The sequence below is a fragment of the Trachurus japonicus genome, chromosome 10 (genome assembly GCF_045865225.1).
Source record: "Trachurus japonicus isolate A0001 chromosome 10, Traja_1.0".
NCBI classification, from domain to species: Eukaryota; Metazoa; Chordata; class Actinopteri; order Carangiformes; family Carangidae; genus Trachurus; species Trachurus japonicus.
Genome location: NC_140916.1, coordinates 37,033,421 through 37,061,078, shown reverse-complemented (window position 1 = coordinate 37,061,078; position 27,658 = coordinate 37,033,421). Strand labels below are relative to the sequence as shown.

The window sequence follows — 27,658 nt, the reverse complement described above, 5'->3', positions numbered from 1 at the left end:
AGAAAATCTGTAATCGTGACATCCCTATTGGGCACCCTACTTTTTATCCATCCAGCTCCTACATAGGCACAGACTGCAGCAATGTGCAGCTAACGGACACCGTACACATCTCCTCCATACAGACAGACTGATGGGTCCTGTCAGTGTGTGTGGGTCCGGCTGGTGTGAACTCGTGTGTACGACCAGAGCGACCAGAGCGACCAGAGCGCGTGGCAGATGAAATAATGAGGACACACAGAGTCATCAGCTGTGCCACTGTCCACGCTGCCAAGTGTTCACAGTGGAGCTGCTGCTGCTGCTGTTTCCTCTGGGATGGAGGAGCACAACCACCACCCAGAGACACCGAGAGACCCTGGTGGAGAGGCTGGGCTCACAGCAGGTGATGAACACACACACACACACACACACACACACACACACACACACACACACACACACACACACACACACAGAGAGAGAGTAGGCCTATACTTCATAGTTTCATACAGCAGCATGTTTGTGACACAAGCTGTTTACATGTGAAGCAATGCATATTATCTGTGTGAGTTACGGTGGCCCTGAGGTGCAAATCACAACAGCAAATCAGAAAACACAACACAAAGAGAAAACACAACACAAAAAAGAGAAAACACAACACAAAAAAGAGAAAACACAAGACAAAAAGAGAAAACACAACAGCAAATCAGAAAACACAACATAAAAAAGAGAAAACACAACACAAAAAGAGAAAACACAACACAAAAAGAGAAAACACAACACAAAAAGAGAAAACACAATGGCAAATCAGAAAACACAACACAAAAAAAAGAGAAAACACAACAGCAAATCAGAAAACGCAACACAAAAAAGAGAAAACACAACACAAAAAGAGAAAACACAATGGCAAATCAGAAAACACAACACAAAAAAAAAGAGAAAACACAACAGCAAATCAGAAAACGCAACACAAAAAAGAGAAAACACAACACAAAAAGAGAAAACACAATGGCAAATCAGAAAACACAACACAAAAAGAGAAAACACAACACAAAAAGAGAAAACACAACCCAAAAAAGAGAAAAAACAAAGACAAATTACTAAACTTTTTTTCTCTTTTTGTGTTGTGTTTTCTCTTTTGCTGTGAGTAGCTACATTATTTTCACTTGCACAGAGCTCACAGTTACACAGTTATAAACAGGTGCAATAAATCATGATTAAATTCTAGATTGATTTATTTCACTAGTGTACGTGTGCTGACAATGACCCAAAAACCTTTTAACACACACACACACACACACACACACAGTGTTTGAGGTCATTTCCTGCTTGACACAGTGACTTTACTGTGATGACTGTTGGCTGTGATGTGACTGTGGCTCTTTAACTGGATTAGTGAGATCACCGTGGTAACAGGTGACACGGTGACACTGTGTTGTGGTGTTGTTGTTTCCTTCATGTTGCAGGATCATGACTGAACATTTTCTCCATGTCTCTCTCTCTTTCAGACTGGGACAACTGTGAGTGTGTGTGGCCAGAAAAGGAGCAGGTCAGTTGTTTAACGTATCCATCCACCACATCTGGAATATGTGCAATGTGCAATGTAAAAAAAAAAGATGCTTGATCCAGTGTTTCAACTGAATCTAAACCACTAAACAAAGCCAGTGATGTTGTATGTGACTTGTGTTTCAGAGGAGAAGCCCGGGAGCAGAGGATGTGACCACTAACGGTAGGAACATGTGACAGCAGCAGATAGTCGTTCTGTGTCAGGCCTCGGTGATGATGGGCTGTGTTTTAACTCTGGTTGTTATCGTATGTGGGTAAATCCTACAGACCCCTACGTACCCACATTAGTGAGCATAGATTAAGTAATATCAGGTGTGGAGATGAGCGCAACCCAGTGCAGGGCCGTTGCTAGGAATTCTGGGCCCCCTTAAAGAATACTAAAGTGGGCCCCTCCCCCTAACTTTTCCAGTTTTTTTTCTTAGACTACGTATGTATTATCGTTTTTTATTTAGTCTTCTTTGTTTTGATGCTAATGCAGCATTACACTGCAAAAACTCAAGTATCTTAGCAAGAATATTTGTCTTATTTCTAGTCAAAATGTCATTTATAGTCAAAAAAAATCTCATTATACTTAAAATAAGACACATCATATTAAAAGTAGCTTGTTTTTAGACACTTTTTACTCCTTTCAAGCAGATTTTCACTTGGAATAAGTAGAAAAAATCTGATAGTGGAGCTACCGGGCTAACGGTTAGCTACCTGTTTAACTTTAATAACTCAGTGACTCAATAAACGGTCCATGAAAAAATATTTTCTCCAGCGGATATCTGAGTTCCAACATGACTGAGCTAACTGGAGTTTAGCTACCGTTAGCTGTCCCTGTCAGCTGCAGCCACTGATGCTTTCTAGACACCGTGTTCCCCCCAAACTGAATAAATACAACACATAGCAACACAAAACACAAAACACACACACAGAAATAGTAATGTTTCTTTAATCATTTCAGATTTGTCTAAACGGTGATAGCGCGTGAAAAATATGATATATTGCTAAACTCTCGTTCGTTACTATTGATCTCATTCAAATTACAGCTGGTTTTCTACCAGGAAGTAGAATGTAAACAACAAGGAGATTCGGTCTATAGCAGTGTGCGGACATTCTGTCTGTTTTTCATGTGTTTTAACTCCACACCGTTGTATCCTCCAGGTTCCTGGTCCCAGAGCTCCATCTCCCGCTCCCTGCAGCGGGCCGAGACCTTACTCCGGAGCACCTTGAACCCTCAAAGTCTGAAGTGGCTGTTCCAGGGCCGCGCTCAGGACGAGGACGAGGACGCAGAGGAAGGACATTTTGTGGCGGCGCATAACCTGGTGTCCCGGTCCTCTGCTCATCTGCTGCGTTTACAACAGGCTCTTCTGACTGTGGCACCGCAGTGGCAGTTGGTCAGCAGGGCACAGGCGGGGTCTCCCCAGGTCAGTTTAAAGGGATAGTAGCATTTTTTTTTGCATTTTTCCAACTCACGTATCCCTCCGCCCAGGGTTAGCACCCGCCGATCAGCAGTTGGTTAGGTCCAAATAAAAACTGTGTTTTTCCTGCACTTTGAAGGGCTGGAAAAAATTATATTATAGCGAACAATGGAACTGTGTATTTTTTTTCAGGTAAAACCTCTTTTAGGCCGTGAAAATAGGCCGTTTCTATGGGTCTGTTCACAACACTGTATGTTGTAAATCTCTGGGCAGGGCTATTATGGGCTGGCGTTGCTAACGGGAGGAGTGCAGAGAGTCTTCTACTGCAATTAAAGTACTTAGGGGCTATTTGTAGATCATACAACCCCACTTTAAAAAAAATGCTACTATCCCTTTAAAACTTAAGTGTCATTCTTAGGTAAAAGAAAACATGCTAGGTTTTATGCAATTGGGTGTTGGGAAAATATCGCTTCACATCTCCTGTAGGTGTTCTCATGAAACTGATGATGACATTCCTGCTGTCATTTCTACAGAAGTAATAACCAACCAGTTGTTCCATCTCTGCCCCCCCCCCCCCTCCCCTCCTGTCAGGTGTGTGTCCGAGGCGTCCCAGCAGAGGGAGCAGTTCTCCTGGTCCCCTCCTCCTCCTCGCTGCAGGGGCCCTACAGGACTCTGTGGAGGCTCCTGGAGCAGAGGTCCCTGCTGCTCTTCGTACACGAGTACACCAGGAGGGCCCGGCTCGCTGGGGCCTTCATATCCAGACTGACCCAGCTTCTGGAGGACCAGCTGAAGAGACCGCTGCTGACGCCCGACCGGGACCAGGTGAGGCTCCTCTGTGGGAAGTAAAACCCTCTGAGATTCAGTGATGGGGGAAAACGGCCTTAAATGGGCAAGCATATATAAAAATTTTGGAGAAATAAAAAATTGCTATTTTCTAATGTTTCTAGGGTAGAATAACACAATTTTCATGATTTTTTTCAAAATATGACCTTTATTTTTCATTTTAGAGTTTGTATCTCCCAAGATACAAACTCACTATACTACTCTAATTATTACCTGAACATCCTCCCTCTTTTACTGTCGTTCGCTCCCTTTTCTAATTATTTGTTGCCTGTGTTGATCAATAGATGGTGGTATTCTAGTAATACTGCATATTCAACTTTTAACACCTTTATATAACTGATTATCTGTAGAGTTTAGGCTTCCAAACATAAGTATATCTGAGAGTGATTATGCCTGTTTATATAGCTACCCCTATTTTGACAACGTATCCCCCAGGATACAGACATTCAATGCCTGTTTATCAAAGTTGTGTTAATGTAATTCATTATTTTTCAACAAGAATACATAAAATTATCCTTAAAGAACAATAATTTCAAAAACAAATCCCCCCATAATGTAATTAACAAGAAAAACAAAACAGTGTCTCTGTCCACGTAGGCGGCCATTTTGGAGTTTGACATAAAAGTATCAATTTAGTTTTGAATGCTGCCATAAAGTCACATGACCTGGGTACTTGACCCATCCCCCCTTAAGACTTTCTCATGATGTTAAGTTCAGATACTTAATGCCCCTCCCCCCCACAGCCTGCCAAATGTCTGTATCCCCCAGGATACAGAAACCGTTAAGGGTTAAAATAAATGGTGTTACTAACAGCGCCAGTTTCCCCCGTTACAATGCCGTTACCGCTGCTGTCTGCAGCTGCAGCAGCAACTCCTCACAACTGTAGAATCATTACTGTATTATTATGTATTATTTTTGCATATTAGACCAGTGGTTCTGAAACGTTTCTACATCAAGGACCCCTAAATTGACACAAATTAGAGCACGGACCCCCATTGGACAAAATTTTGAAACAAACACCAGAAATACACAAATATTTGTTCTGAGACTGAATAACGTTACTTTCTAAGTCAATGTTTGTTCAAATTAGGGCCATTGGTGTGAATTAAAAAAAAAAAAAAAAAAACATTTTTAGAAAGAAATGGTAATTTTAAAATAGTTTTTAAAAAATCTAGAAAAAAATGGCAAAATTTCTGGAAAAGTTTTGAAAAATTCTACAAAAAAGTGATGACATTTCTCAAAAAAACATTCAAGAATTTTGAGGGAAAAAAAGGGTAAAATTTCTCCCAAAAAAAGTTTTAAAAAATTTAGAAAAAAAAGTGGTTACGTTTCTTAAAAACGTTTCTCAAAAAAAGTCGGGACCCCTGAGGGTCCCCGGACCCCACTTTGAGAACCACTGTATTAGACCATCGGTGGAAATATGTTCTTTTGGTGCCTTCATGTGCTATGGTAATTATGGTAAATACCAAAAGACGACATGAAAAGTGCACATGAACACCCTCTCATGTGGTATTTTCCACTGGGCAACTCGTAGAATTTTTTGATGCCCGAGTTGCCGAGATGAAAATAACCTTTGACCTTTTCAACATGGCGGCCGAGCATCGCAACATTCGTTAATGGTAAGCATGGCAAGCCTTTAGAAAACAGTTTGCAGCTATTCATTTTATGTATGCGTGCATGTACAGTAAAAACGCTTTAAAAAGCTAGCCAAATAGCCAGTGCTAAATCTCCATGAATATTAATATTTAAAAATTGTTGAGTTTTGTTTTGAGCTTTGAGTAACAAGTCTGAATCTGTGTGTCCACCATCTTTATTTTCTCTGTACAACAACAAAAGCACATGAACACAACACACTGGTAAATACCAGGTCACAAGTAGAAAATACCATCTGTACCATAGCACATGAAGGCGGCATTTATAAAAAATTATGGTTTGATATGAATAAATGTTTGAGTGAAACGTGGTTGTGGTGGCAGCAGCCCTGACTCTGCCTGTCCTCTCCGTTGCAGACCTCCTCGTCCTGCTGGTCGTCATGGACGCTCGGTCTCAGCTCTCTGAGTCAGGAGCTGCGGGTCCATCTCAACCACTGGTCCTGTCTCTTCTCCAAAGTCCAGTCCGACCGCCACCTGAGGCCGGCTCTAGTCCACCAGACCGGGCTGCTGGCCCAGATCAGAGAGAAGCTGGACTCTGCTGGTCTGCAGGCGCTGGTGCTGATGGAGCGCTACGTCTGCCTCGTCCTGTCTGCTTTGGCCCGGACCGAACTAGAGTCTGTACCACGAGAAGTCCTGCAGGTAGGGATGTCACCATTACATTACATTTTCTTGGTACGATTATTGTCAGAGAAATAATCACGGTATTACGATTATCACGATTATTATGCATTAGGCTAATTAATTTCACAACTCTATGAATGTGTAAAATCAAATATAGTCAAAATATAATTACATTACTCATTGTTTACACAAAATATTTCAAATATCTATGAATATATGACCAATTATTAACCCCCCAGGGGAAATGTTTGAAATATTCAAGTCATAAATTGTCATCTATACCAAATGTTTACATTTATTTTAATCATTTTTTGTTTTATTTTGTGTTTTTTTTTTAATACAAATGACACACTAACATTTAAATTCCTACCGATTCAATGTTACGTTAAAGGGATAGTTCAACATTTTGGCAAATTGGCCCATTGCCATAATCGCTATAGTCATAGCAATAGGTTCGTTACCTTTAATTGTCGGTGCAAGCTGTTTTTAGAACGGAGCAGCGGAGCGGCAGGCTGCTCAGGGCTATGCTATGGAGGCTAAGGGAATTTCTTGGTTTTCCTCATCAAACTCATCAAATACACAATCCAACAACTCCAAAAGGCTGTCGTGGACAAGTTGTGAGCTGCACATTCACCACGCTATGAGATAATAACACAACGTTACGAGACGGAGCCGTTTTAGAGGTAAATTCATGCAAAACCGCTGATGCGCGTTGCGTTCAGGGACAGTTTTTCAGCAAGCAGACTCTGTATTTACCCTGTATTTACCTCGAAAACGGCTCAGTTTCGTAACGTTCCATTATTATCTCATAGCGTGGTGAATGTGCAGGTCACAACTTGTCCATGAAAGCGTTTTGGAGTTTTGGGATTTTGTATTTGATGAGTTTGATGAGGAAAACCAAGAAATTCCTTTAGCCTCCATAGCGTAGCTCTGAGCAGTTCGCCGCTCCGCTCCTCCGTTCTAAAAATAGCTTGCACCGACAAATAAAGGTAACGAACCTACTGCTATGACTATAGGGATTATGGCAATGGGCCAATTTGCCAAAATGTTGAACTATCCCTTTAAATAAATGGACCAGTATCTGAGCATTCACCTTTATTTTTGCGCCACATCTGCCGATAAGGTCCAACATCATCTTATTTGGGAAGTGACGGTATTTAGGAATCTTTACGATTAATTAATTGTGGCGTTTAATACCGCGATTAATTGTGAAAACAAGTAATCATGACATCCCTTCCTGCAGGATATTGTAGCTGGGACTGAGCTGTACAACCAGGCGGTGGAGGAACAGAGGACGCAGCACAGCGCCACCCCGTGGAGAACTGCTGTCCTACAGCGAGCTCATCAGTCCAGGGTGGACGCTGGTCTCCCACACGGCCAGCAGCAGCAGCACCCGGCTGCCTTCTCAGTCAGAGAGCTGACGGTCATCTTGGCCGTGCATCATGCCCAGACGGCGGCCCGGCGGCTGCACAGCTGGACCTCGGCCCGCAGCTGTCGGGTCTGTCGGGACCAAGTGGAGTCTGTCCAGTCCAGCAGCCGCTGTGGGACCTGCAGACTGAGCTCTGAGTGGACCTGGGAGCAGCTGCAACCACCAGCCCCCCTGTCTGTGGACCTTCGGCCCGCGCTGCAGCTGCAACATCTGGACAACACTGAAAACCACCGTCCTGCATCGGCCAGACCCACCTCAGTCCAACGTAGACCAGACGGCTCTAGCCCAGACCCAGCCTACCAGTGCCAAACCCACATATCCCACACCGGTCCAGTCCAGACTGGAGTGGAGCCTGTAGACTCAGGCTGCGAACCGCCACAGACCACTTCACCCTTGTCCCAGTCCTCCCACCGCCCCCCAGCCCCGCCCCCGCCCCCGCCCCCGCCTCTGTCCGCTGTCTGCCAACGGGAGCGGTCTTCAGTGGAGTTTCTCTTCCAGCTGCTGGTGTCGTGCAGCGATCTGCTGCTTCCACCGCTGTCACACACAGACGCTCCAGATGAGCTGCTGCTGCCGCCACATGGAAAAACAGACGTATCATCATCAGCGATCAGAAACACTGAGCCACTGACTGAGGCAGCTGCAGCTCTCAGTGCAGCCGACTCTGTGGAGTTCAATAGACCGAGTACAGACCTGAACCAGAACCAGAATGTGAAGGGAACTCAGGCGGACTGGGCTGAACTGGACCTCATAAGCAGGCTGGAGACCACCTGCAGGTAAAGTCTAGAATAACCAGACACCCAAAATTGAAATTTCACTGATTATCTCCTCCCCCTCATGTGGACTAATAAGGGCTGGGAGAAGTTTCAGAGTCCTCCGTGGCTTCTCTGAGTTACAGGGGGTCTCGGCGTAGCAGTGCATGTCCATATGACGGTTGCAAATGGATACCAACTGTCTTCATAACAAAAAGACACACCAAAAAACATCCAAATACCTCCATGCTGCTCGTATGTAATGTCCGTCTTGTATTGAAGCCCCGAAATGCGAAATTGTTCCGAAAAAAATTAAATAAGTCTATATTTCAAGCTTGTTTGTAGCAGAAGCTTCTCGAAGCTCCTCTTCCCAGTTCGTCCAAATTTGACGGACATTACATTTTCATGCCTCCCCCTATGTGTCAAGATACTCTCTGCCAAATCTTATAGTTGTATGACTATTTATGCCATTGTAGTACCTAAATATTTGCATTTACATAATTTCGCCAGCAAAATGACCCCAGAAAGGGGTTTTGTCCCCTGTAGCTTTCCAGCAGCTAGTTGACCAGGTTGTCCACCCAGGTTTTAATCCTTGAAGTTCCTAGATATCATTTCTGCTGTCAAACCTTTTACAACGCTCCGTTTCCGTTTTTTTGCTTTGCCCCCTGGGTATCATGAATTATTATTATGACATTTAGCAGCAGAATGTTAAACATCTTCCCCTCCACCTGGCTTGATGAGAGGAGCAGGTATCTGGACCCTCTGTGATAATAACACACAGTCTGTTTGTGTCCCTCAGCCTAGGTGTCCAGAAGGACAAAGACCCAGAGAGAGAAGACGCCGCGGGACTAGAGGGGACAACAGAGGAGCTGCCACACTGCACCCGGCCTCACTCGGTCCAGTGGCTGGACCTGGGTCAGTCCCTGTTGTTGGCCGACCTTCTGGGACAGTACCGGTCCCTGCTGTGGACTCACTGCAGCAGAGCTCTGTGGCTGCACATGTCTGTCCCACCGGCAGGACACACGGCCGCCAGCATCAACCTGCAAGGCAAACACCGGGGCTTTCAGATCCCAAACACAGGTCAGGACTCAGACACACACAGCCTCGCTGGACTGGAAGCACTAGGGCTGGGACCTCCAATAGTCCACTGTTAGACCCATACCTGCAAACTAGTCACCTTTCGGCTATAATCGCAGTTTTTCTGGTCAACTGGGTCGTTTACGTGAATCGTGCAGAACCAGGGAGTTTTTCAAAAAGGAAGGGGGGGGGTCGGCCGGTCGACTGGCCGGCAGGGGAGTGATAGAGTCTTGATAAACATATCAGACAGCTTTTATTTTGAAACGACACACGGGAAGTTATCTGATGTATCGGTGGAACGCAGAAAACTATGATGACAGGCGCCTTGGATAAGCGTGTGTGTGTGCATCGGGGCCATTCAGCTGTAGCATCTTTTGCTCACACACTTTCAATGTAGGCGCGAGTTATGCACGCACCGCGCCGCACATTCGGCGTGCTTGACTATAGGCAAAATCTGAGGAATTAGATTGGACTATGAAAATCCTTAGTGGAGAACCCCCCTAGTAACCACATTGATGCTCATGGTGTCTTCACTGTGTCTGCTCCAGAGCCTCAAGCTGAGAAATGTCTTGTGCATTTGTCTCTTCTAGAACTGGTTCCAAAGGAGTGCAGGGCCATGCTGGAGGAGGTCAGTGTGAAGCTGCTGGTCAATGCAGCACACGCTCAGTGGGACGATGGTAAGTGCACACAGACACACACACACACACACAGGCTGTTTTTGAAACCGCATTCTACCGTACTGCCTACTACATACTGCGTTAGTATGTACTGTATACTGCATACTGAATGTGGGATTCAGTATACTACTTCAGCAGACCGACACCGTTATCATCGCAGTATGCAGTATACGAGTTTCCCAGAATGCATTTCACGGTAACCGGTAGCGGTAGCTGTAAACAGGCTAAAAGCTGTTTTATTTCTCGCTCTAGCGCTGTAATTATGTAACTTTATTAAGTTGTAATATTTTTTCATGTGAGAAAGTAACTGTTTAGATCCCAAATATACGGCCAGTTTATCCAAATGACGGCTGTTTAGAAGTTTGCTCCGATGTTTTTTGGAGAAGTGAAGCTCTGCAGCGACCGGGACATCACAGAGACAGCAGCCGGTCTGCAGAGCTGCTCGGCCGGCCAACCTCCGTCCTCATCCCGGGGGGAGAGAACGATTGCTAATTAACTTACCCGCAGGTTTTTAGAGGTTTACCACCGGTTAAACTGGTTAAACTATTTTTAGGAGATAAATGTTGGTCTCATTGATGAAATCTAACACCTGTATCAGTAGCATTAGTTTGTTTGAATGTAAAGTGAAGCTTCTTGTGTGTAAGCAGCGCTGCCTCGGGGCTCTGGAGCCTAACGTTACGGACAGAAATCACCACATTTACAAAAAATAAATAAATATTTTACAATGAACCGATCAGTCTGCATTAAGTTTTATTTTTATTAAACTATAGTGACGGTACACGGCTACACTACCGTCTTTGGTTACGGTTAGACGTCAGGGGAGCATTGCATTGTGGGATACAGTACGCGATGTAGACTGGTCAGATGCAAACTGGAGATATTTTCCGAATCAGTACGACATCCGGGAACTTTTCGTGTACTGCAGATTTTGCTTTTGTTCGCATACTACATACTACATACTACATTTTGGCCAAATCAGTACGTACTAGCAGTATAGTATGCGGTTTCGAATACAGCCACAGTCACCGAACAGGCATAACATTCTGACCACCGGCCTAATATTGTCTTAGTCCCTTCTGCTGCCAAATCCACAACAAACTGACCTTTGCAGACCCCACCAAGGATTTCTTTCCCCAAAGAAGTGACTTAGTGAGAAAACTAGTCACTTTGAGTTGATGAGTGTTTCAGTATTGGACCTTGTTGTCCTCTCCTCTGATCTGTGACAGCTGTTGTTGTGACAGCGTGGTTTAAAAACAAGAAAGACATTGTTTTTGCTTGTTCTATGATAAATCTGTCATCATTTCTAGGCATGTAAGAGATTATTTCATAGATAAGTTAGAGTCATTGACTGCACACCTTTAGATCAAACTTCTACCAACTGAGCTAAACGACGCCCCAAAAATTAAGTCTTATTATTATTATTAAAGGGATAGTTCACCCAAAATTCAAATTTCACTCATTATCTACTCACCCTCATGTCGACTAAGAGCTGTGAGAATTTTCAGAGTCCTCCTTTCCTTCTCTGAGTTACGGGGGGGGGGGTCCGCACAGCAGTATTTGTCCATATAATGGTTGTGAATGGATACCAACTTTCTTCGTCCAAAAAGACACACCAAAAAACATCCAAATACCTCCATGCTGCTCGTCTGTAATGTCCCTCTTGTATTGAAGCCCCGACGTGAGAAATTGTTCAGAAAAAAATTAATAAGACTATATTTTAAGCTTGTTTGTAGCGGAAGCTCCCAGTGTCTCAGTTCACTGCTCTTCCTGAGATTTGCACTGACCGGTGGAACAATTTCTCATGTCGGGGCTTCAATACAAGAGGGACATTACAGACGAGCAGCATGGAGGTATTTGGATGTTTTTTGGTGTGTCTTTTTGGACAAAGAAAGTTGGTATCCATTGACAACCATTATATGGACAAATACTGCTGCACGGACCCCCCCCCGACATGAGGGTGAGTAGATAATGAGTGAAATTTGAATTTTGGGTGAACTATGAGAGACCCAGCTGATCAAGGCCCAATCCCATTTCTCTTTTTTACCCCTACCCCTTCCCCTACCCCTTGCCCCTCGCCCCTCGCCCCTTGAAACGGAGCTACAAGGGGTAGGGGTAGAAAGTCAACCCCTACGAATTGGGACACCCCTTCAACAGTCACATACGTCATCACGTAGTCTCACTGGCTTTTACGTAAGCTGATGCGGCGAGCTTTTGCCAGAAATCAAATAGCGTGTTCCATATAACTTAATAAAATAAGATAAAACTTAATGCAGACTGATCGGTTCATTGTAAAACATTTATTTACTGATGTAAATGTGGTGATTTCTGTACACAGAGCCCAGAGGCAGCTGCCGGCTCCTCTATCTGATACACACATGAAGCTTCACTTTTCATTCAAATAAACTAATGCTACTGCCACAATTTGTCAGATTTCATCAATGAGACCAACATTTAAATGCTAAAAAGAATGTAACATGCTGGTGGTAAACCTCTAAAAACCCGCGGATAAGTTAATTAACGACCGCCTTCTCTCCCGGCGGGACCGGGACGAGGACGTAATTTGTCCGGCGGAGCAGCTCTGCAGGCCGGCTGCTGTCTCTGTGAGGAGCCGCTCCTCCTGGAGCTTCACTTCTCCCAAAAATCGTCGGAGCAAACTTCTAACCAGCCGTCATTTGGATAAACTAACCACACATTTGGGACCTAAACAGTTACTTTCTCGCATGAAAAAATATTAAAACTTAATAAAGTGACGTAATAACAGCGCTACAGTGAGAAATAAAACAGCTTTTGGTTTTACAGCCACCGCTGCCGGCTGCCGCAAGATGCATTCTGGGAAACTTTTCATACCCCTCCGTTTGGAGTGTGCCTCTGAAAAATCTCCGTTTGGAGGGCTATGTAGCCCCGCCACTTCCCCCTACCCCTCTGTCCTAACGGGTATTGGGACACCCCTACCCCTACACGTGAACGCGCAAAACGGAGGGGTAGGGGTAAGTGGTAGGGCCAAGGGGTGAAATGGGATTGGGCCCAAATCCTCACACTGAACACTTCTCCTGCTTCTAACACATCAACTCTGAGGACAACATGTTCACCTGCTGCTAATGCTAATATATCCCACCCACCAACAGTCACCATGATGCAGAATGCTATGCCTGATCGGTGTAGTAGCCTACATAGATCAGCTTCTATATAAACAGCCATGTGAGCAGTGTGTGTGGCTCTCTGTCCTCAGTGTTGTGCAGAGGTTTAGGTTCTTCTCTGAAGGACAAGTGCCTGACAGACGACAGCCACTCTGTGTCCTCGTCTAAGATGATGTCAGTGACCATGCAGCACTTCCTGCTGCTGACCCCTCCTCTGGTGTCGTCTCTCTCTCTGTGCTGCCAGCTCTCAGGTAAACACACACAACAACACAACATTATTAAGTCACATCAGCTCAAGTTGTTCCCTTATCCCTATGGTCCTAGCCCAGTTTAGGACATCTGACCACAGACTAACCACATGGACGATAAGTTCAACTTTATTTTTTAAACTTTTCTAAAGGAGCTGTATGTAGGAATGTGGCTAAAACTGTTGATGCAGTCAAATTAAAAACACAGCAGTGTGTTGTTTCCCTCCCCAACCCCCCCACTCTAAAGTAGAATAAAGAAATCCAGCGGATCTTAAAGCTGACGTCAGGTGACACACCTCTCTTACAAAAAAAAAAAAAAAGCACCGGCGCTGTCGTAAAGCTCAGAGAGAGCGCAGCGGACAACTGCGGACTGATTTAATAATCCAAAACTATAATCACAACTCAACTTCCTTTCACAAATTAACAGTTGTGCACTTTGCCTTAATGATGAGCAGTGGAAGATGATTCATTGCACAAATCTGAAGTAAAGTTTACAGCACATGGCCAAAAGTGCAACAGGTGAAAATGTATTAAATATTACAACATTATGCTGTTCTATTCTCTGCTTCAATAAATTGCTGATAACAGTGATGAAACGATACGATACACTGATGGCGGAAGCTGCCATGCAAGGCGCGAACCACGACCCATCAGGAGCAAGGTGGGTAAGGTGTCTTGCCCAAGGACACTACACTGTGTATTCTGGAGCTCTGTCCCACGGTCCAGGATAATTACCGTCGCTGCATCACAGCCTTCATCACATGATACACACATTCAGCTGCTGACAACATCAGAGACGCCTGTCCTGATCATTCACTGGGTTTGATCATCTAGTGGCTGGCTCCACTCTGAAGCAGCTTCCTCCACCTGAATCTTCTCTCCTCTCTCTCTCTGTTTGCATTCTCTTTAGTGTGAAAGTCTAGGAACGTGCTAACAGATCAACTATGTCCCCCCCTCCTCCCCCCCAGGCTCCTCCAGCCGACAGTCAGTCAGCCTGGTGTTGGCCACGGTGCAGCTGTCCACAGTCTGGCTCGTCTCTAAGGCGTACCAGTTTCTGTCCTCGTGGAGCCTGGACAGGTTCCTGCTCATCACACAGGGGGACCTGAAGGTAGGTTCCTCATCCAGACCCCCCCTCAGGACTTTAAAGGGGACGTGTTATGGAAACAGGGCCGTTGTATAGGGGAGAAAGGTTGTGATAACTCTAGGGGCCCAGCGCCCAGTGGGGCCCATAAAAAACCCCAGTAGTCTAATCTTTGTATGACTGATTTATTCTGCGTAAGACCCTGACTAATACTCATAGTACACTGTAAAAACTCAACATCTTTCCAAGAATATTTGTCTTATTTCTTGTCCAAATGTCTCATTTCTAGTCAAAACTAATCTCTTTCCACTTAAAATAAGACTCATTACCTAAAAATTAACTTGTTTTTAGATCATTTTCACTTAAATTCACAATAAATAGAAAAATCTGCCAGTGAAAGTAAGTTTTTTGTGCTTGTAATAAGGAAGAAAAACTTGCTCCACTATCAGATTTTTTCTACTTATTCCAAGTGAAAATCTGCTTGAAAGAAGTAAAAAGTGTCTAAAAACAAGCTACTTTTAATATGATGAGTCTTATTTTAAGTATAATGAGATTTGTTTTGACTAGAAATGACATTTTGACTAGAAATAAGACAAATATTCTTGCTAAGATAGTTGAGTTTTTGCAGTGTAATGCTGCATTAGCATCAAAACAAAGAAGGCTAAATAAAAAACGATAATTCATACGTAGTCTAAGAAAAAAAAGGAAAAGTTAGGTGGAGGGGCCCACTTTAGTATTCTTTCAGGGGGCCCAGAATTCCTAGCAACGGCCCTGTATGGAAATATCACTCTCTGCAGAGATGAATTAACGGAACAATATTGAAAAAAAGCAGAGTCAGTTTGTGGCTTGGTCTTGTTTCTGTGGCGCTGCACCACATTGGTCTACGTATGGGAAACAATAGGTGTGTGTTTGAGTAAAATGAACGTTTGTGTTTCATTCTATAAACTACTGATAACAATTTCTCCCAAAAATTACAACTGGTCAAAATAACAAAAAAGATGCAGTGTGTTCAGACCTCAAACAATGCAAAGAAAACAAGTTGATATTCATTTTTAAACAGACCACTAATGATTTAATTTAGGAAGAGGTCAGATTAATATAGATGGAAATTTCAATTTTAATCCTGCAGCAGCAGTGATTGTTTATTGATTTACTGATTATTTACTTATACATATGTTATAGTTCTAAGATTTTCTATTAAAATAAAGTCAATAATGACATTTTTTGTGTTCTCTTTTTATTTGGAAAAGTATCGAAAAACATGTCGGTACCAATACCGGTACCAAAATGTTGGTATTGTGACACACAACACTAGAAGGAATACTTTAACATATATTTGTCTTGCCTTCTGGCCTCCAAAATCTGAGAATTGACAGAAAAATCTGTAATTTTCAGGCTCCCCAGGTTGTAATCCACGTGGTTTGACTCATACAATGATGTCATTAGTTTTTGAATTTGCATAATACCACCCCTACCTGCCTGGTATGGAGCCAGACCACTGACATAAAAGTTTGGCATTGAAATCTGAATTTGGCATTGTAATAAAAACTTTTGGCATTGAAAGTAAAATTTGGCATTTTAATAAAAACATTTGTTATTCACACCAAAACCCGCCAGTAACTTGACACTGAAAAAAAGAAAAATGAAAATGAAAACCAGTGAGTATGAAAAAAAAATGATGTGCAAAATAAGACAACTTCTATTACAATGCTAATTAGCAAGGCTAATTTCTGTTAGCCCGTCTATGGTGTTTTACATTAACGTTAGCATTAAGCTAGCGGACTTTATGCTTAGTTGTGACACTGGCTGTGTGTGTTTTGAACGTTGTTTCAAAGTATGTGGGTTTGATTGAACATCTTTGATGCTTAAATATATATATTCCCCTTTAATATATTCCTTTACTCCTCTTTTTATGTTGGTACCTATACATCCGTAGGTCTATGCTACACCGGCCGTTACCATGGCTGTATCCATGGTACCTACCTACGTTTTAATTACGCGACGTAATTACGTCATTAACTGTGCGGCGGAGTAGTGTCCGAAAGTGTTTTTTTATTTGACCAGTGAGTCCACAATAAGTCCACTATATTGAATTCACTATAGAGGGAGTAGGGAGGAGGGAATGAGTGAGTGATTTCGGCCACAACCTGTGAGTACCAGTAGAAGGGGCGGGGCAAGCACTGCCCTGAAAGCAGCCGTTGTGAACAGGGCTGTTTAGAGAGGATGAAAAGAGCTGTGATGTTTGATCCTTGGGGGATTTTGACCAAAGCATGTCACAGACATGTCTTTAAGACACCTAGGAACTATTTTAATTGGTGGAAAAGGAGCATGATATGTCTCCTTTAATGACAGGGAGGGGGTCAAATGTGACATGCTACCTGCTAAGACACTGTGAGCTGATGGAGTGTGTTGAAGTGTGTTTGTGCTGTGTCTCTGCAGGAGCTCAGAGAGGCGTTAGAGGGGCTGCTGCATCAGACCAGGTCTCTGCTGATGAGTCCGGACAGCGAGCATCACTCCTCTCTCCTCCTGAGGCAGCAGCTGGAGGACCTGGACCGGGCCACGTGTGAGCTGCAGGTGAGGACGAGGATGTTGCTCCGCTGTTTAGTCGACTAGAGAGAAACAGTCACACAGTAGGAACTCTGTAGATGGAGCAAAGACTGACCGTACATCTCCATTTCTTGTGTCACATATACAGTAAAAGGTGATGTCAGGCAGAGAGTGAAGCTGTCTGATTTGTGCCTTCTACCATTAGTTTGTTGAATGCTCAGCTGGCTTGAAGCTGTAGTTTTTAGTACTGTTGTTGACAATGTGTTTTTACGTACAGTATATTGCCCTACTTATGTATTTATTATAGGGATGTCACGATTACTTGTTTTCACAATTAATCGCGGTATTAAACGCCACAATTAATTAATCGTAAAGATTCCTAAATACCGTCACTTCCCAAAAAAGATGATGTCGGAACCATATAAGCAGATATGGCGCCAAAATAAAGGTAAATGCTCAGATACTGGTCCATTTAACTAACGTAACATTGAATTGGTAGGAACTTAAATGTTAGTGTAAATTGTATTTAAAAAAAACAAAAAGCGATACGTATGACCTGAATATTTCAAACACTTCCCCTGAGGGATTGATAATTGGTCATATATTAATAGGTACTTGAAATATTTTATGTAAACAATGAGTAATGTAATTATTTGTTGACTATATTTGATTTTACACATTCATAGTGTTGTGAAATTAATTAATGCATAATAATCGTGATAATCGTAACAAATCGTGATTATTTCTCTGACAATAATCGTACCAAGAAAATCTATAATCGTGACATCCCTAATTTATTATATTTTTGTACTTTTATCTTACCTGATCTCAATTTTTGCACTGTCCTTGCACTTTCCTCCAGGGCCGTTGCTAGGAATTCTGGGCCCCCTTAAAGAATACTAAAGTGGGCCTCTCCCCCTAACTTTTCCTTTTTTTTCCTTAGACTACGTATGTATTATTGTTTTTTATTTAGCCTACTTTGTTTTGATGCTAATGCAGCATTACACCGCAAAAACTCAAGTATCTTAGCAAGAATATTTGTCTTATTTCTAGTCAAAATGTAATTTCTAGTCAAAACAAATCTCATTCTACTTAAAATAAGACACATCATATTAAAAGTAGCTTGTTTTTAGACACTTTTTACTTCTTTCAAGCTGATTTTCACTTGGAATAAGTAGAAAAAATCTGATAGTGGAGCAAGTTTTTCTTCCTTATTACAAGCACAAAAAACTTACTTTCACTGGCAGATTTTTCTATTTATTGTGAATTTAAGTGAAAATGATCTAAAAACAAGTTAATTTTTAGGTGATGAGTCTTATTTTAAGTGGAAAGAGATTAGTTTTGACTAGAAATGAGACATTTGGACAAGAAATAAGACAAATATTCTTGGAAAGATGTAGAGTTTTTACAGTGTACTATGAGTATTAGTCAGGGTCTTACACAGAATAAATCAGTCATACAAAGATTAGACTACTGGGGTTTTTTATGGGCCCCACTGGGCGCTGGGCCCCTAGAGTTATCATCACCTTTCTCCCCTATACAACGGCCCTGCTTTCCTCCTCAATTGTATGTATGCTAAGTTGTGCATGTGATTGTGGTGTGGCGGTCAGCTGTAGAACCAGAATTGCCCTATGGGATTAAATAAAGTAATCTCAACTCAACTCAACTCAGCTGATCCTGGTGTCTGCTCCGTTTCCCTCAGACCTTCTCCTCTCTGGTGATGAAGACCTTCTCCGGCGACTGCAAGAGGATGTCCGTGGAGATCTTTGAGCAGACGATGCCTTCTTCTGTTCACTGGAGACACAACCAGAGGACAGGTAGGTACTGAAGTCTGACCCTTACCAGACTCGGGGATCACGTTCACCAAACCATTCCCACCATTTATTGAATCCTTTTGGACAACGATGGTAACAACATTTTGAGCCCCATCTGTTATATTGACTTATTAACAGGTCAGTTGAGTTCAAGCAAATTCTTATCAATAGTTTTGTACATTCTTTAATTATATTCATGTAAGTTTGTAAATCAAATGGGTTATTTTGACAAGAAATAAGACAAATATTCTTGGAAAGATTTTGAGTTTTTGCAGTGTGCAGCCAAAGGGGTTACCATGGTGATCTCCTTTAGGGGTGGAGGTCACATCATGATGCCACAGCTGATCTTTCACACCTGTGTTTCTCTGATGCTGCACAGCGTTTCCCAGCAGTCCCAGCGAGTACGCATCTCTGGCAGCTCAGACTGTGATTGGTCAGGTCATAGAGGGCGTGGCTCCGTTTCCCGACGACGCCCGCGTCCAGGCTCTGAGCGTAACCATGACGGCTTTCCTGGAGGCGTGGATGGAGCACATCCTGAAGAAGAGGATCAAGTTCAGGTCGGTTGTGCCGTGCGGCTGCAGTGCATGATGGTTCTGTAAGAGTCCGAGTCCTACCCAGGGGGCAAAGCAAAAAAACAGACAGGGAGCGTTGTAAAAGACACCAGAAATGATCTCTAGGAACTTCAAGGATTAAAACCTGGGTGGACAACCCGGTCAACTAGCTGCTGGAAAGCTACAGGGGCCAAAACCCCTTTGTTGGGTCATTTTGCTGGCGAAATTATGTAAATGCAAATATTTAGGTACTACAATGGCATAAATAGTCATACAACTATAAAATTTGGCAGAGAGTATCTTGACACATAGGGAGAGGCATGAAAAAAAGATTCTGGGGTTTGTTGCAACTCGATTTTAAGATATCACCCTCAACATCCCAAAAAAGACAAAAAAAAGTACTGTTCGCCTGACAAATTCTCATGAAAATTATTATTTTTCAGCACTTTATGGAGAATATCTATGCCTAACATGTATATAGAAAACTTCCTTAATTCATAAGCTTCCATTTGAGTCCAAGATAGCCTTTCTACTAGCTACTGGAAAGCTACAGGCTGTCTCCAAACAATGCAACACCTATTGTGAAAAACTCCATGTTAACTGACATGATCAGAAACCATTTTATTTCTGGTCTCCCCAAAGTGAACAGATAGATAGAGAAGACCGTTGGCCACAGCAAGTGGGGCTTTGAGATAGAAAGGCTATCTTGGACTCAAATGGAAGCTTATGAATTAAGAAAGTTTTCTATATACATGTTAAGCATAGATATTCTCCATAAAGTGATGAAAAATAATATTTTTCATGAGAATTTGTCAGGCGAACAGTACTTTTTTGGGATGTTGAGGGTGATATCTTAAAATCCAGTTGCAACAAACCCCAGAATCTTTTTTCCTGCCTCCCCCTATGTGTCAAGATACTCTCTGCCAAATGTTATAGTTGTATGACTATTTATGCCATTGTAGTACCTAAATATTTGCATTTACATCATTTCACCAGCAAAATGACCCAAGAAAGGGGTTTTGGCCCCTGTAGCTTTCCAGCAGCTAGTTGACCAGGTTGTCCACCCAGGTTTTAATCCTTCAAGTTCCTAGAGATCATTTCTGCTGTCAAACCTTTTACAACGCTCCCTGTCTGTTTTGCCCCCTGGGTATCCTTCATTCTGTTGCCCTGGAACGTGGCTCTAACGTGGTCTCATTACTGTTGTGCTGTGGTTCCCCCTCAGTGTGCAGGGAGCTCTGCAGCTGAAGCAGGACTTTGACTCCATCAGAGACCTGATCCAGTCGGACCGATACGGCCTCTCAGCGGACCTCCACCAGCGCCTGCTCAGCCTGCGGTACGGTACAACGTTGACCCTACACTGTTAACTATTCATCATTAACTATTCATCATTAACTATTCACCAGAAGCTTCACTGTAGTGACTGTGGTGCTCAGGGTTCTGGAATTTGATTTTATACATTTCCAGGTCTGGAAAAGTATGGAAAATGGAAACTATTGTATGGAAATATATTTATCTTAAAGGGATAGTTCACCCAAAATTGAAATTTCACTCATTATCTACTCACCCTCATGTCGACTAAGGGCTGGGAGAATTTATCCGTAGCTTCTCCATATAACGGTTGCAAATGGATACCAACTGTCTTCGTAACAAAAAGACACACCAAAAAACATCCAAATACCTCCATGCTGCTCGTATGTAATGTCCGTCTTGTATTGAAGCCCCGAAATGCGGAATTGTCCCGAAAAAAATTAAATAAGTCTATATTTCAAGCTTGTTTTGTAGCTGAAGCTTCTCTTCCCAGTTCGTCCAAATTTGACGAACCGGGAAGAGGAGCTTCGAGAAGCTTCCGCTACAAACAAGCTTGAAATATAGACTTATTTAATTTTTTTCAGGACAATTTCTCATTTCGGGGCTTCAATACAAGAGGGACATTACAGATGAGCTGTATGGAGGTATTTGGATGTTTTTTGGTGTGTCTTTTTGGACGAAGAAAGTTGGTATCCATTGACAACCATTATATGAACAAATACTGCTGCACGGAGACCCCCGTAACTCAGAGAAGGAACGGAGGACTCTGAAAATTCTCACAGCTCTTAGTCGACATGAGGGTGAGTAGATAATGAGATGAATGAAATTTAAATTTTGGGTGAACTATCCCTTTAAGGTGAGGGATGTCACAGGGAGAATTATAAAGCATTTCCTTCGTTTCATATTCTCCTGGAAATGATTTGGTGACATAATGGCATACAAATACAAATTCAGAATAATGAAAACAAATGATTAATTGCATGATTGATACACATCTATTTACTCAGATGTCACAAATTATTTGAATTTCTTTACTGAGAAGTCTGGAAAAAGTATGGAATTTAGAAATTTCAAATGTGTAGGAAGGAACCCTGCTGCTCTCAGATCAGTTCAATCAAAGACACTCATTCACAAAGACACTTATTCACAAATATATACTGAGTCATTGTAAACTAAAAACAATAGAAAGCTCAGCAGTTGGTCTTAATTCATTCTACCACAATCTATTGACTGTGTCATATCTGAGACACAGTCAGAGTCTTGTGCTGTGTCTCAATTCCAATACTTCCATACTTAAACTAAGTATTTTGAGTATGTAAGTGCGTCTCAATTCACAAGTCAAAATGCAGTGTGCTGTAAGAACCTGGATGGTTTCATGCAAAACTGTCCAAAAGTTGAGTGTGGAACGATGGACACTTCACATCCTCAGTGGTCGCCGTCTGGGCTGCGTAGCGAGAGTATAATATGTAAATCATCATACCTCACATCTCTGAGCCTGTAGCTTCAGTCAGAACATCTGGACCTCACATCTCTGAGACTGTAGCTTCAGTCAGAACATCTGGACCTCACATCTCTGAGACTGTAGCTTCAGTCAGAACATCTGGACCTCACATCTCTGAGACTGTAGCTTCAGTCAGAACATCTGGACCTCACATCTCTGAGCCTGTAGCTTCAGTCAGAACATCTGGACCTCACATCTCTGAGCCTGTAGCTTCAGTCAGAACATCTGGACCTCACATCTCTGAGCCTGTAGCTTCAGTCAGAACATCTGGACCTCACATCTCTGAGACTGTAGCTTCAGTCAGAACATCTGGACCTCACATCTCTGAGACTGTAGCTTCAGTCAGAACATCTGGACCTCACATCTCTGAGACTGTAGCTTCAGTCAGAACATCTGGACCTCACATCTCTGAGCCTGTAGCTTCAGTCAGAACATCTGGACCTCACATCTCTGAGACTGTAGCTTCAGTCAGAACATCTGGACCTCACATCTCTGAGCCTGTAGCTTCAGTCAGAACATCTGGACCTCACATCTCTGAGCCTGTAGCTTCAGTCAGAACATCTGGACCTCACATCTCTGAGCCTGTAGCTTCAGTCAGAACATCTGGACCTCACATCTCTGAGACTGTAGCTTCAGTCAGAACATCTGGACCTCACATCTCTGAGACTGTAGCTTCAGTCAGAACATCTGGACCTCACATCTCTGAGACTGTAGCTTCAGTCAGAACATCTGGACCTCACATCTCTGAGACTGTAGCTTCAGTCAGAACATCTGGACCTCACATCTCTGAGCCTGTAGCTTCAGTCAGAACATCTGGACCTCACATCTCTGAGCCTGTAGCTTCAGTCAGAACATCTGGACCTCACATCTCTGAGCCTGTAGCTTCAGTCAGAACATCTGGACCTCACATCTCTGAGCCTGTAGCTTCAGTCAGAACATCTGGACCTCACATCTCTGAGCCTGTAGCTTCAGTCAGAACATCTGGACCTCACATCTCTGAGCCTGTAGCTTCAGTCAGAACATCTGGACCTCACATCTCTGAGCCTGTAGCTTCAGTCAGAACATCTGGCTCCACGCTTGAGTCAGTCAGTTCACAAACCATCCTCAACAGACAACAAAAACCACTCTGCAGCATCTGGAGATGAGACATGAACTGTGTCAGACTAGATCTGCGTGTGAGTGTTTGACCTGTGTGTACAATGAATTTATGAATGAATGAATGAATGAATTTATATTTATTTAAGTGTCATGCACCAATTAAGGCGTCCATGCAGCCTATAAGGGCTTACAAGACACATTATCATCATATTTAGACACCAAACAAAATCATCAGAGCACAGACAAAACAAAAACAGAAACCACATGGGATTCACATGAATAATTAACTTTTTCTTTTTGACCAGGCACTTTTTATGAAAGTAGCTATAGCCTAGTAAAAACTTCTTTTCTAAAGAACCATTCCAACTTTACCTCATCATCAACCCAAAACAACTCAGGCTTCACATTTTGCATTTTCTGAAACAAAAACTGCCTGGCTTCGTCATATAATGGACAATGAAACACAAAATGCAGTTCATCCTCGATTACATTTAAATTACATAATGTGCATAGTCTTTCATCCTCAGGTACTGAGTTAAACCGACCTACTTCTACTGCCAGAGGGAGAATCCAGCCCTCAACTGGGCACATAAAGATCTCTTGGATCTATCCAATGGCAAAGTCACATAGGGGTCTGAACAATATGCATTTTTCAATTGGCAATAAGTTCTGAGCTTTGGTTTAAACCAGATATCATTAGCCCATTTGTCTTTATACTCAAGAAATAACTTTCTAGCTTTCTAGCTAGCTTTCATGTCACGATACCAAAGATAGTTATGTGTTTTATCCCTACACCTCTGTGTGTCTGCAGGGTCTTCCAGCAGGTGGACTCGGCCGTGGTGTGTCTGCTCCAACAGCCTCAGGCCAAACCCTACCTGCACTCCAGAAGCTGGGAGCCTTTCACACGCTGCTGTGAGTGAGTCGGACTGCAGCCTCAGTATTGTATTGTTTTGCCTCGTGCTGACGGACCGCTTGTTTACATAGAGGCTTGTTTATGCCGTTACTGTCGTCCGTCTGCCGTCTAACCGATTTCACGTGAATGCAGCATGAAAAATACGACTGAGTTGCTTGCGATCTACAACTGCACCGCTAGATGGGAGGAATTCTTACACAATGTACCTTTAAGTTTACATATCTTATAAATAAACTGTCCCTAATGTCAGTGTGTAATGTGTGTACCTGTGCAGGTCCAGCCGGCAGCAGGGGCAGCTCTGATGCAGCCATGGGCAGCAGCATCACCAACCTGGGCTGTGTGGAGGGAGAGGAGCTGACCCAGGCCGACCCCTCTGTCCTCATGACCTCTGACCTCCCCCCGCTGGACCCCTCCAGCCCCGGGGAGCCCTACCTGGCCCCCAGGTACGTCTGACTGACCAGCCAAGGCCCTCTGTCTGTCTGGAGGTTGTGTGTTCTCCAGCAGTAGTAACGGTGTAGTGGTCGTTGGACGCGAGGGTGTGGCGTCCCCCCAGTCTTTTTTTTTTTTGAGAGGAACTAAGCTGGATTTTCCCGTGGCTATGCTACATTTTCACCTTAAAGGACAATTCCAGGCGAATTCAACTCGGGGTGTATGTTCCTATCATTTTAGGTCTAAAAGAAGGAATCTGAAGATTTTCAGTTTAATGTCTCCTGTTTTGTGGTAGTTGTGTCTGTCCCCGCATCGCCACGGCAGCAATGAATGGGAGCGGATTGAAGTTCTGCTGCTTAGGCTGTTTCCATCCCTCAAAGCCACAGACAGCGTCAGGTGGCGACTCAAACATGAACCCAGAAGTTTTTTTTACTTGAAGCAAGTCAAGAGTTGATATTCCTGTGTTTATGACACAAACGGTAGCTTTTCCCACTGCACCTGAACACACCGAGCGTCAACTTGGGTCTCACGCGAGACTCTGGGAGACTTTGAATTAGATCTAGTTTTACAAACATGTCGGCTTGCTTGAAGTAAATAAACTTCTGGGTGCATGTTTGAGTCTCCATCTGACGCTGTCTGTGGCTTTGAGGGATGGAAACAGCCTAAGCAGCAGAACTTACATCCACTCCCATTCATTGCTGCCGTGGCGATGCGGGGACAGACACAACTACCGCAAAACAGGAGACATTAAACTGAAAATCTTCAGATTCCTTCTGTTAGACCTAAAATGATATGAAAATACACCCCCGAGTTGAATTCGCCTGGAATTGTCCTTTAACTACATGACTTGTAACTTGTTATGAGTGAGAACGGAGGCTCTCTGCCGTCCACCTGGCGTCTGAAAACCAACCTTCAACATCAGTGTAGTTACCTGGTAACTACCTGTCTGTCTTCTCTGCTGCACCGCGACACAACACGCTCTGTAATCTGCATTCTTTTGTTTATGACTACACAAATATACACGTCTAACATCGTATAAATCCACAGCTCCATCTATTGAATTTTTGATGGCTTTGTTGTAAACCAGGGGTGTCAAACTCATTTTAGTTCAGGGGCCACAAACAGCGCAATCTGATCTCAAGTGGGCTGGACCAGTAAAATAATAGCATGATACCATATAAATAAAAAGAACATTGAACTGTTCCCTTTGTTTCAGTGCATTATTAAGATGTTTACAGTTAATTAACTATTCTTTTACGAACCAACTTGACATTTCTTGATTAAATGTGCAATTTCAACAATATTATGCCTCTTACAGTATGTCTTCTATATAATTTTCACAGTTGGCAAATTCATCCTGAGGGCCGGATTGAACCCTCTGCCAGGCCGGTTTTGGCCCGCGGGCCGCACGTTTGACACCCCTGTTGTAAACAAATGCAGTTGTCAACAAATGCACATGGCCAGACAGAGGTGTAGCACAGTAAAGGGCGATTTCCACTGGATGCTATTCGTTTCAATTCTGTGTCAGTTTCATGCATCATGTGTTATGATTAGGTACTAGGCCTACTAGGTCTGGTCTAAAAGTTGTTTGTCTAGAGATTATAACACTTTGGCTTGGACTTTTCAACACTTTGGAGTGAATGATTGTGACAGTGGCATTAGGCCAGATAACAATTAAACATTACAGTCTTGTTCAGTGACACTAAACATTACACACTATTATTTGAGAAACCAAAGACTCGAACTACTGTAAAAAAAAATCACTGTCTTTCTGTTAGAGGGGTTAACATCTGGAATAATTGTCCTGAAATTATAAGAACAACATCATTTCTCGTTACAGTATGGAAAATTAAGTTCAATGATTTTGTACTATTTTGGGTTATGCGCTGTGTACAATTCTTTATTTTGTTGTGATCAGAAATTTAAGTGTACTGATTAATTTCAAATGTCTGTGATCTGATCCTATTGTATTAATGCGTATATATATTATATAAAAAATCCCCGCTACACCGCTGTCCAGCTGTAACATCTCGTCTGTCTGTGCTTGTGTTCCAGTCTGGCTCTGGGTGCTGCTCAGCAGGACTGGCTGGACCTGAGGATCCATGGCAACAGTCGCCGCTGGAGGTTGCCGGGACTACAGTGTCTCTCCAAGTCTGAACCCTGAACACTCACACACACTGACACACACACACACCTGTATATTTAAGAACCTCTGGAAGCTACTTTTCAAAGATATGAATCTATTTATTAATAAAAATAAAAAATACTTGTTTTACCAGCAGAAATATTTTCATGTTCCTGAATGTAATAATTTTTTATTCCTATGTTTCTTTGTGATAAAGTGTTTTCTATGTGTACGGTGCCTTCTACACTGAGCTGTGAGCCAGTGGATTCAGCTGGAATGAAATAAACATGAAATGCACCATGACAACAAACACTTTGAGACGTGTCTGTGGTTATTACAGAGGAGCTGAGAGAGTTTCAGCTACATCAGGTTTTGTGTATCCAGAGTTACATCGGTTTTTGACCTATGAGGAGAGACTGGACCAGGAACTGTAATCAGGGACTGACAAAGGTCACAACTTAGTATTATTTTGTCTGGACCACCTGTGGTCCAATCAGCAAACTGAGACACACCAACTTGATTTACTGTAAAATGATCACACTCTGATACTATTAGAAGAAAGACAGGATATATTTACCTTTTTTACACACAGAGAAGGACTTGCAAAGCAAATATTCATATGTCCTTTTCATTCCTGATCCTCACACACAATTTGTCCTGACACCTGAAATGACAATGGGAGACATGAGTTGTCCCTTCCATGTTTCACCAGTGTTAAAAACAAACAAACATCTTATTTATTGGTTGCACACAGTGGTGGACAGTAACGGAGGATCCAGAGGATTTGTACTTCACTTGAGTATTAGATTTCTTTGGTACTTATTACTCTTACTTGAATACATTTCCAAGACAAATATTTTTACTTTTACTCGAGTTAATTTCTAGGAAGGCTGAAAAGTACTCGTTACTTTAA

At 42.8% G+C, this 27,658-nt stretch overlaps 1 protein-coding gene across 1 annotated transcript; it reads left to right on the top strand.

Annotated features, from left to right (window-relative positions):
- Positions 1–241: 241 nt before the first annotated feature.
- ccdc142 (coiled-coil domain containing 142) lies at positions 242–27,038 on the top strand. Its single transcript, XM_085788602.1, has 18 exons — positions 242–379; positions 1,485–1,525; positions 1,669–1,705; positions 2,689–2,951; positions 3,537–3,767; positions 5,798–6,079; positions 7,305–8,263; positions 9,039–9,319; positions 9,907–9,993; positions 13,223–13,381; positions 14,347–14,486; positions 16,899–17,033; positions 18,709–18,823; positions 19,200–19,377; positions 20,594–20,704; positions 24,090–24,190; positions 24,466–24,634; positions 26,676–27,038. Exons 1-18 carry the CDS (start codon positions 313–315, stop codon positions 26,782–26,784), a joined length of 3,465 nt encoding a protein of 1,154 aa, XP_085644728.1. The 5' UTR covers positions 242–312; the 3' UTR covers positions 26,785–27,038.
- The last annotated feature ends 620 nt before the right edge of the window (positions 27,039–27,658 follow it).

Excerpts from the sequence above, each read along its gene's own strand:
- ccdc142 (XM_085788602.1), top strand. The coding sequence starts at position 313 with ATGGAGGAGCACAACCACCACCCAGAGACACCGAGAGACCCTGGTGGA. Across the intron at positions 6,080-7,304 it reads TACCACGAGAAGTCCTGCAG|GATATTGTAGCTGGGACTGA; the intron begins GTAGGGATGTCA and ends CCCTTCCTGCAG. Across the intron at positions 14,487-16,898 it reads TCACACAGGGGGACCTGAAG|GAGCTCAGAGAGGCGTTAGA; the intron begins GTAGGTTCCTCA and ends GTGTCTCTGCAG.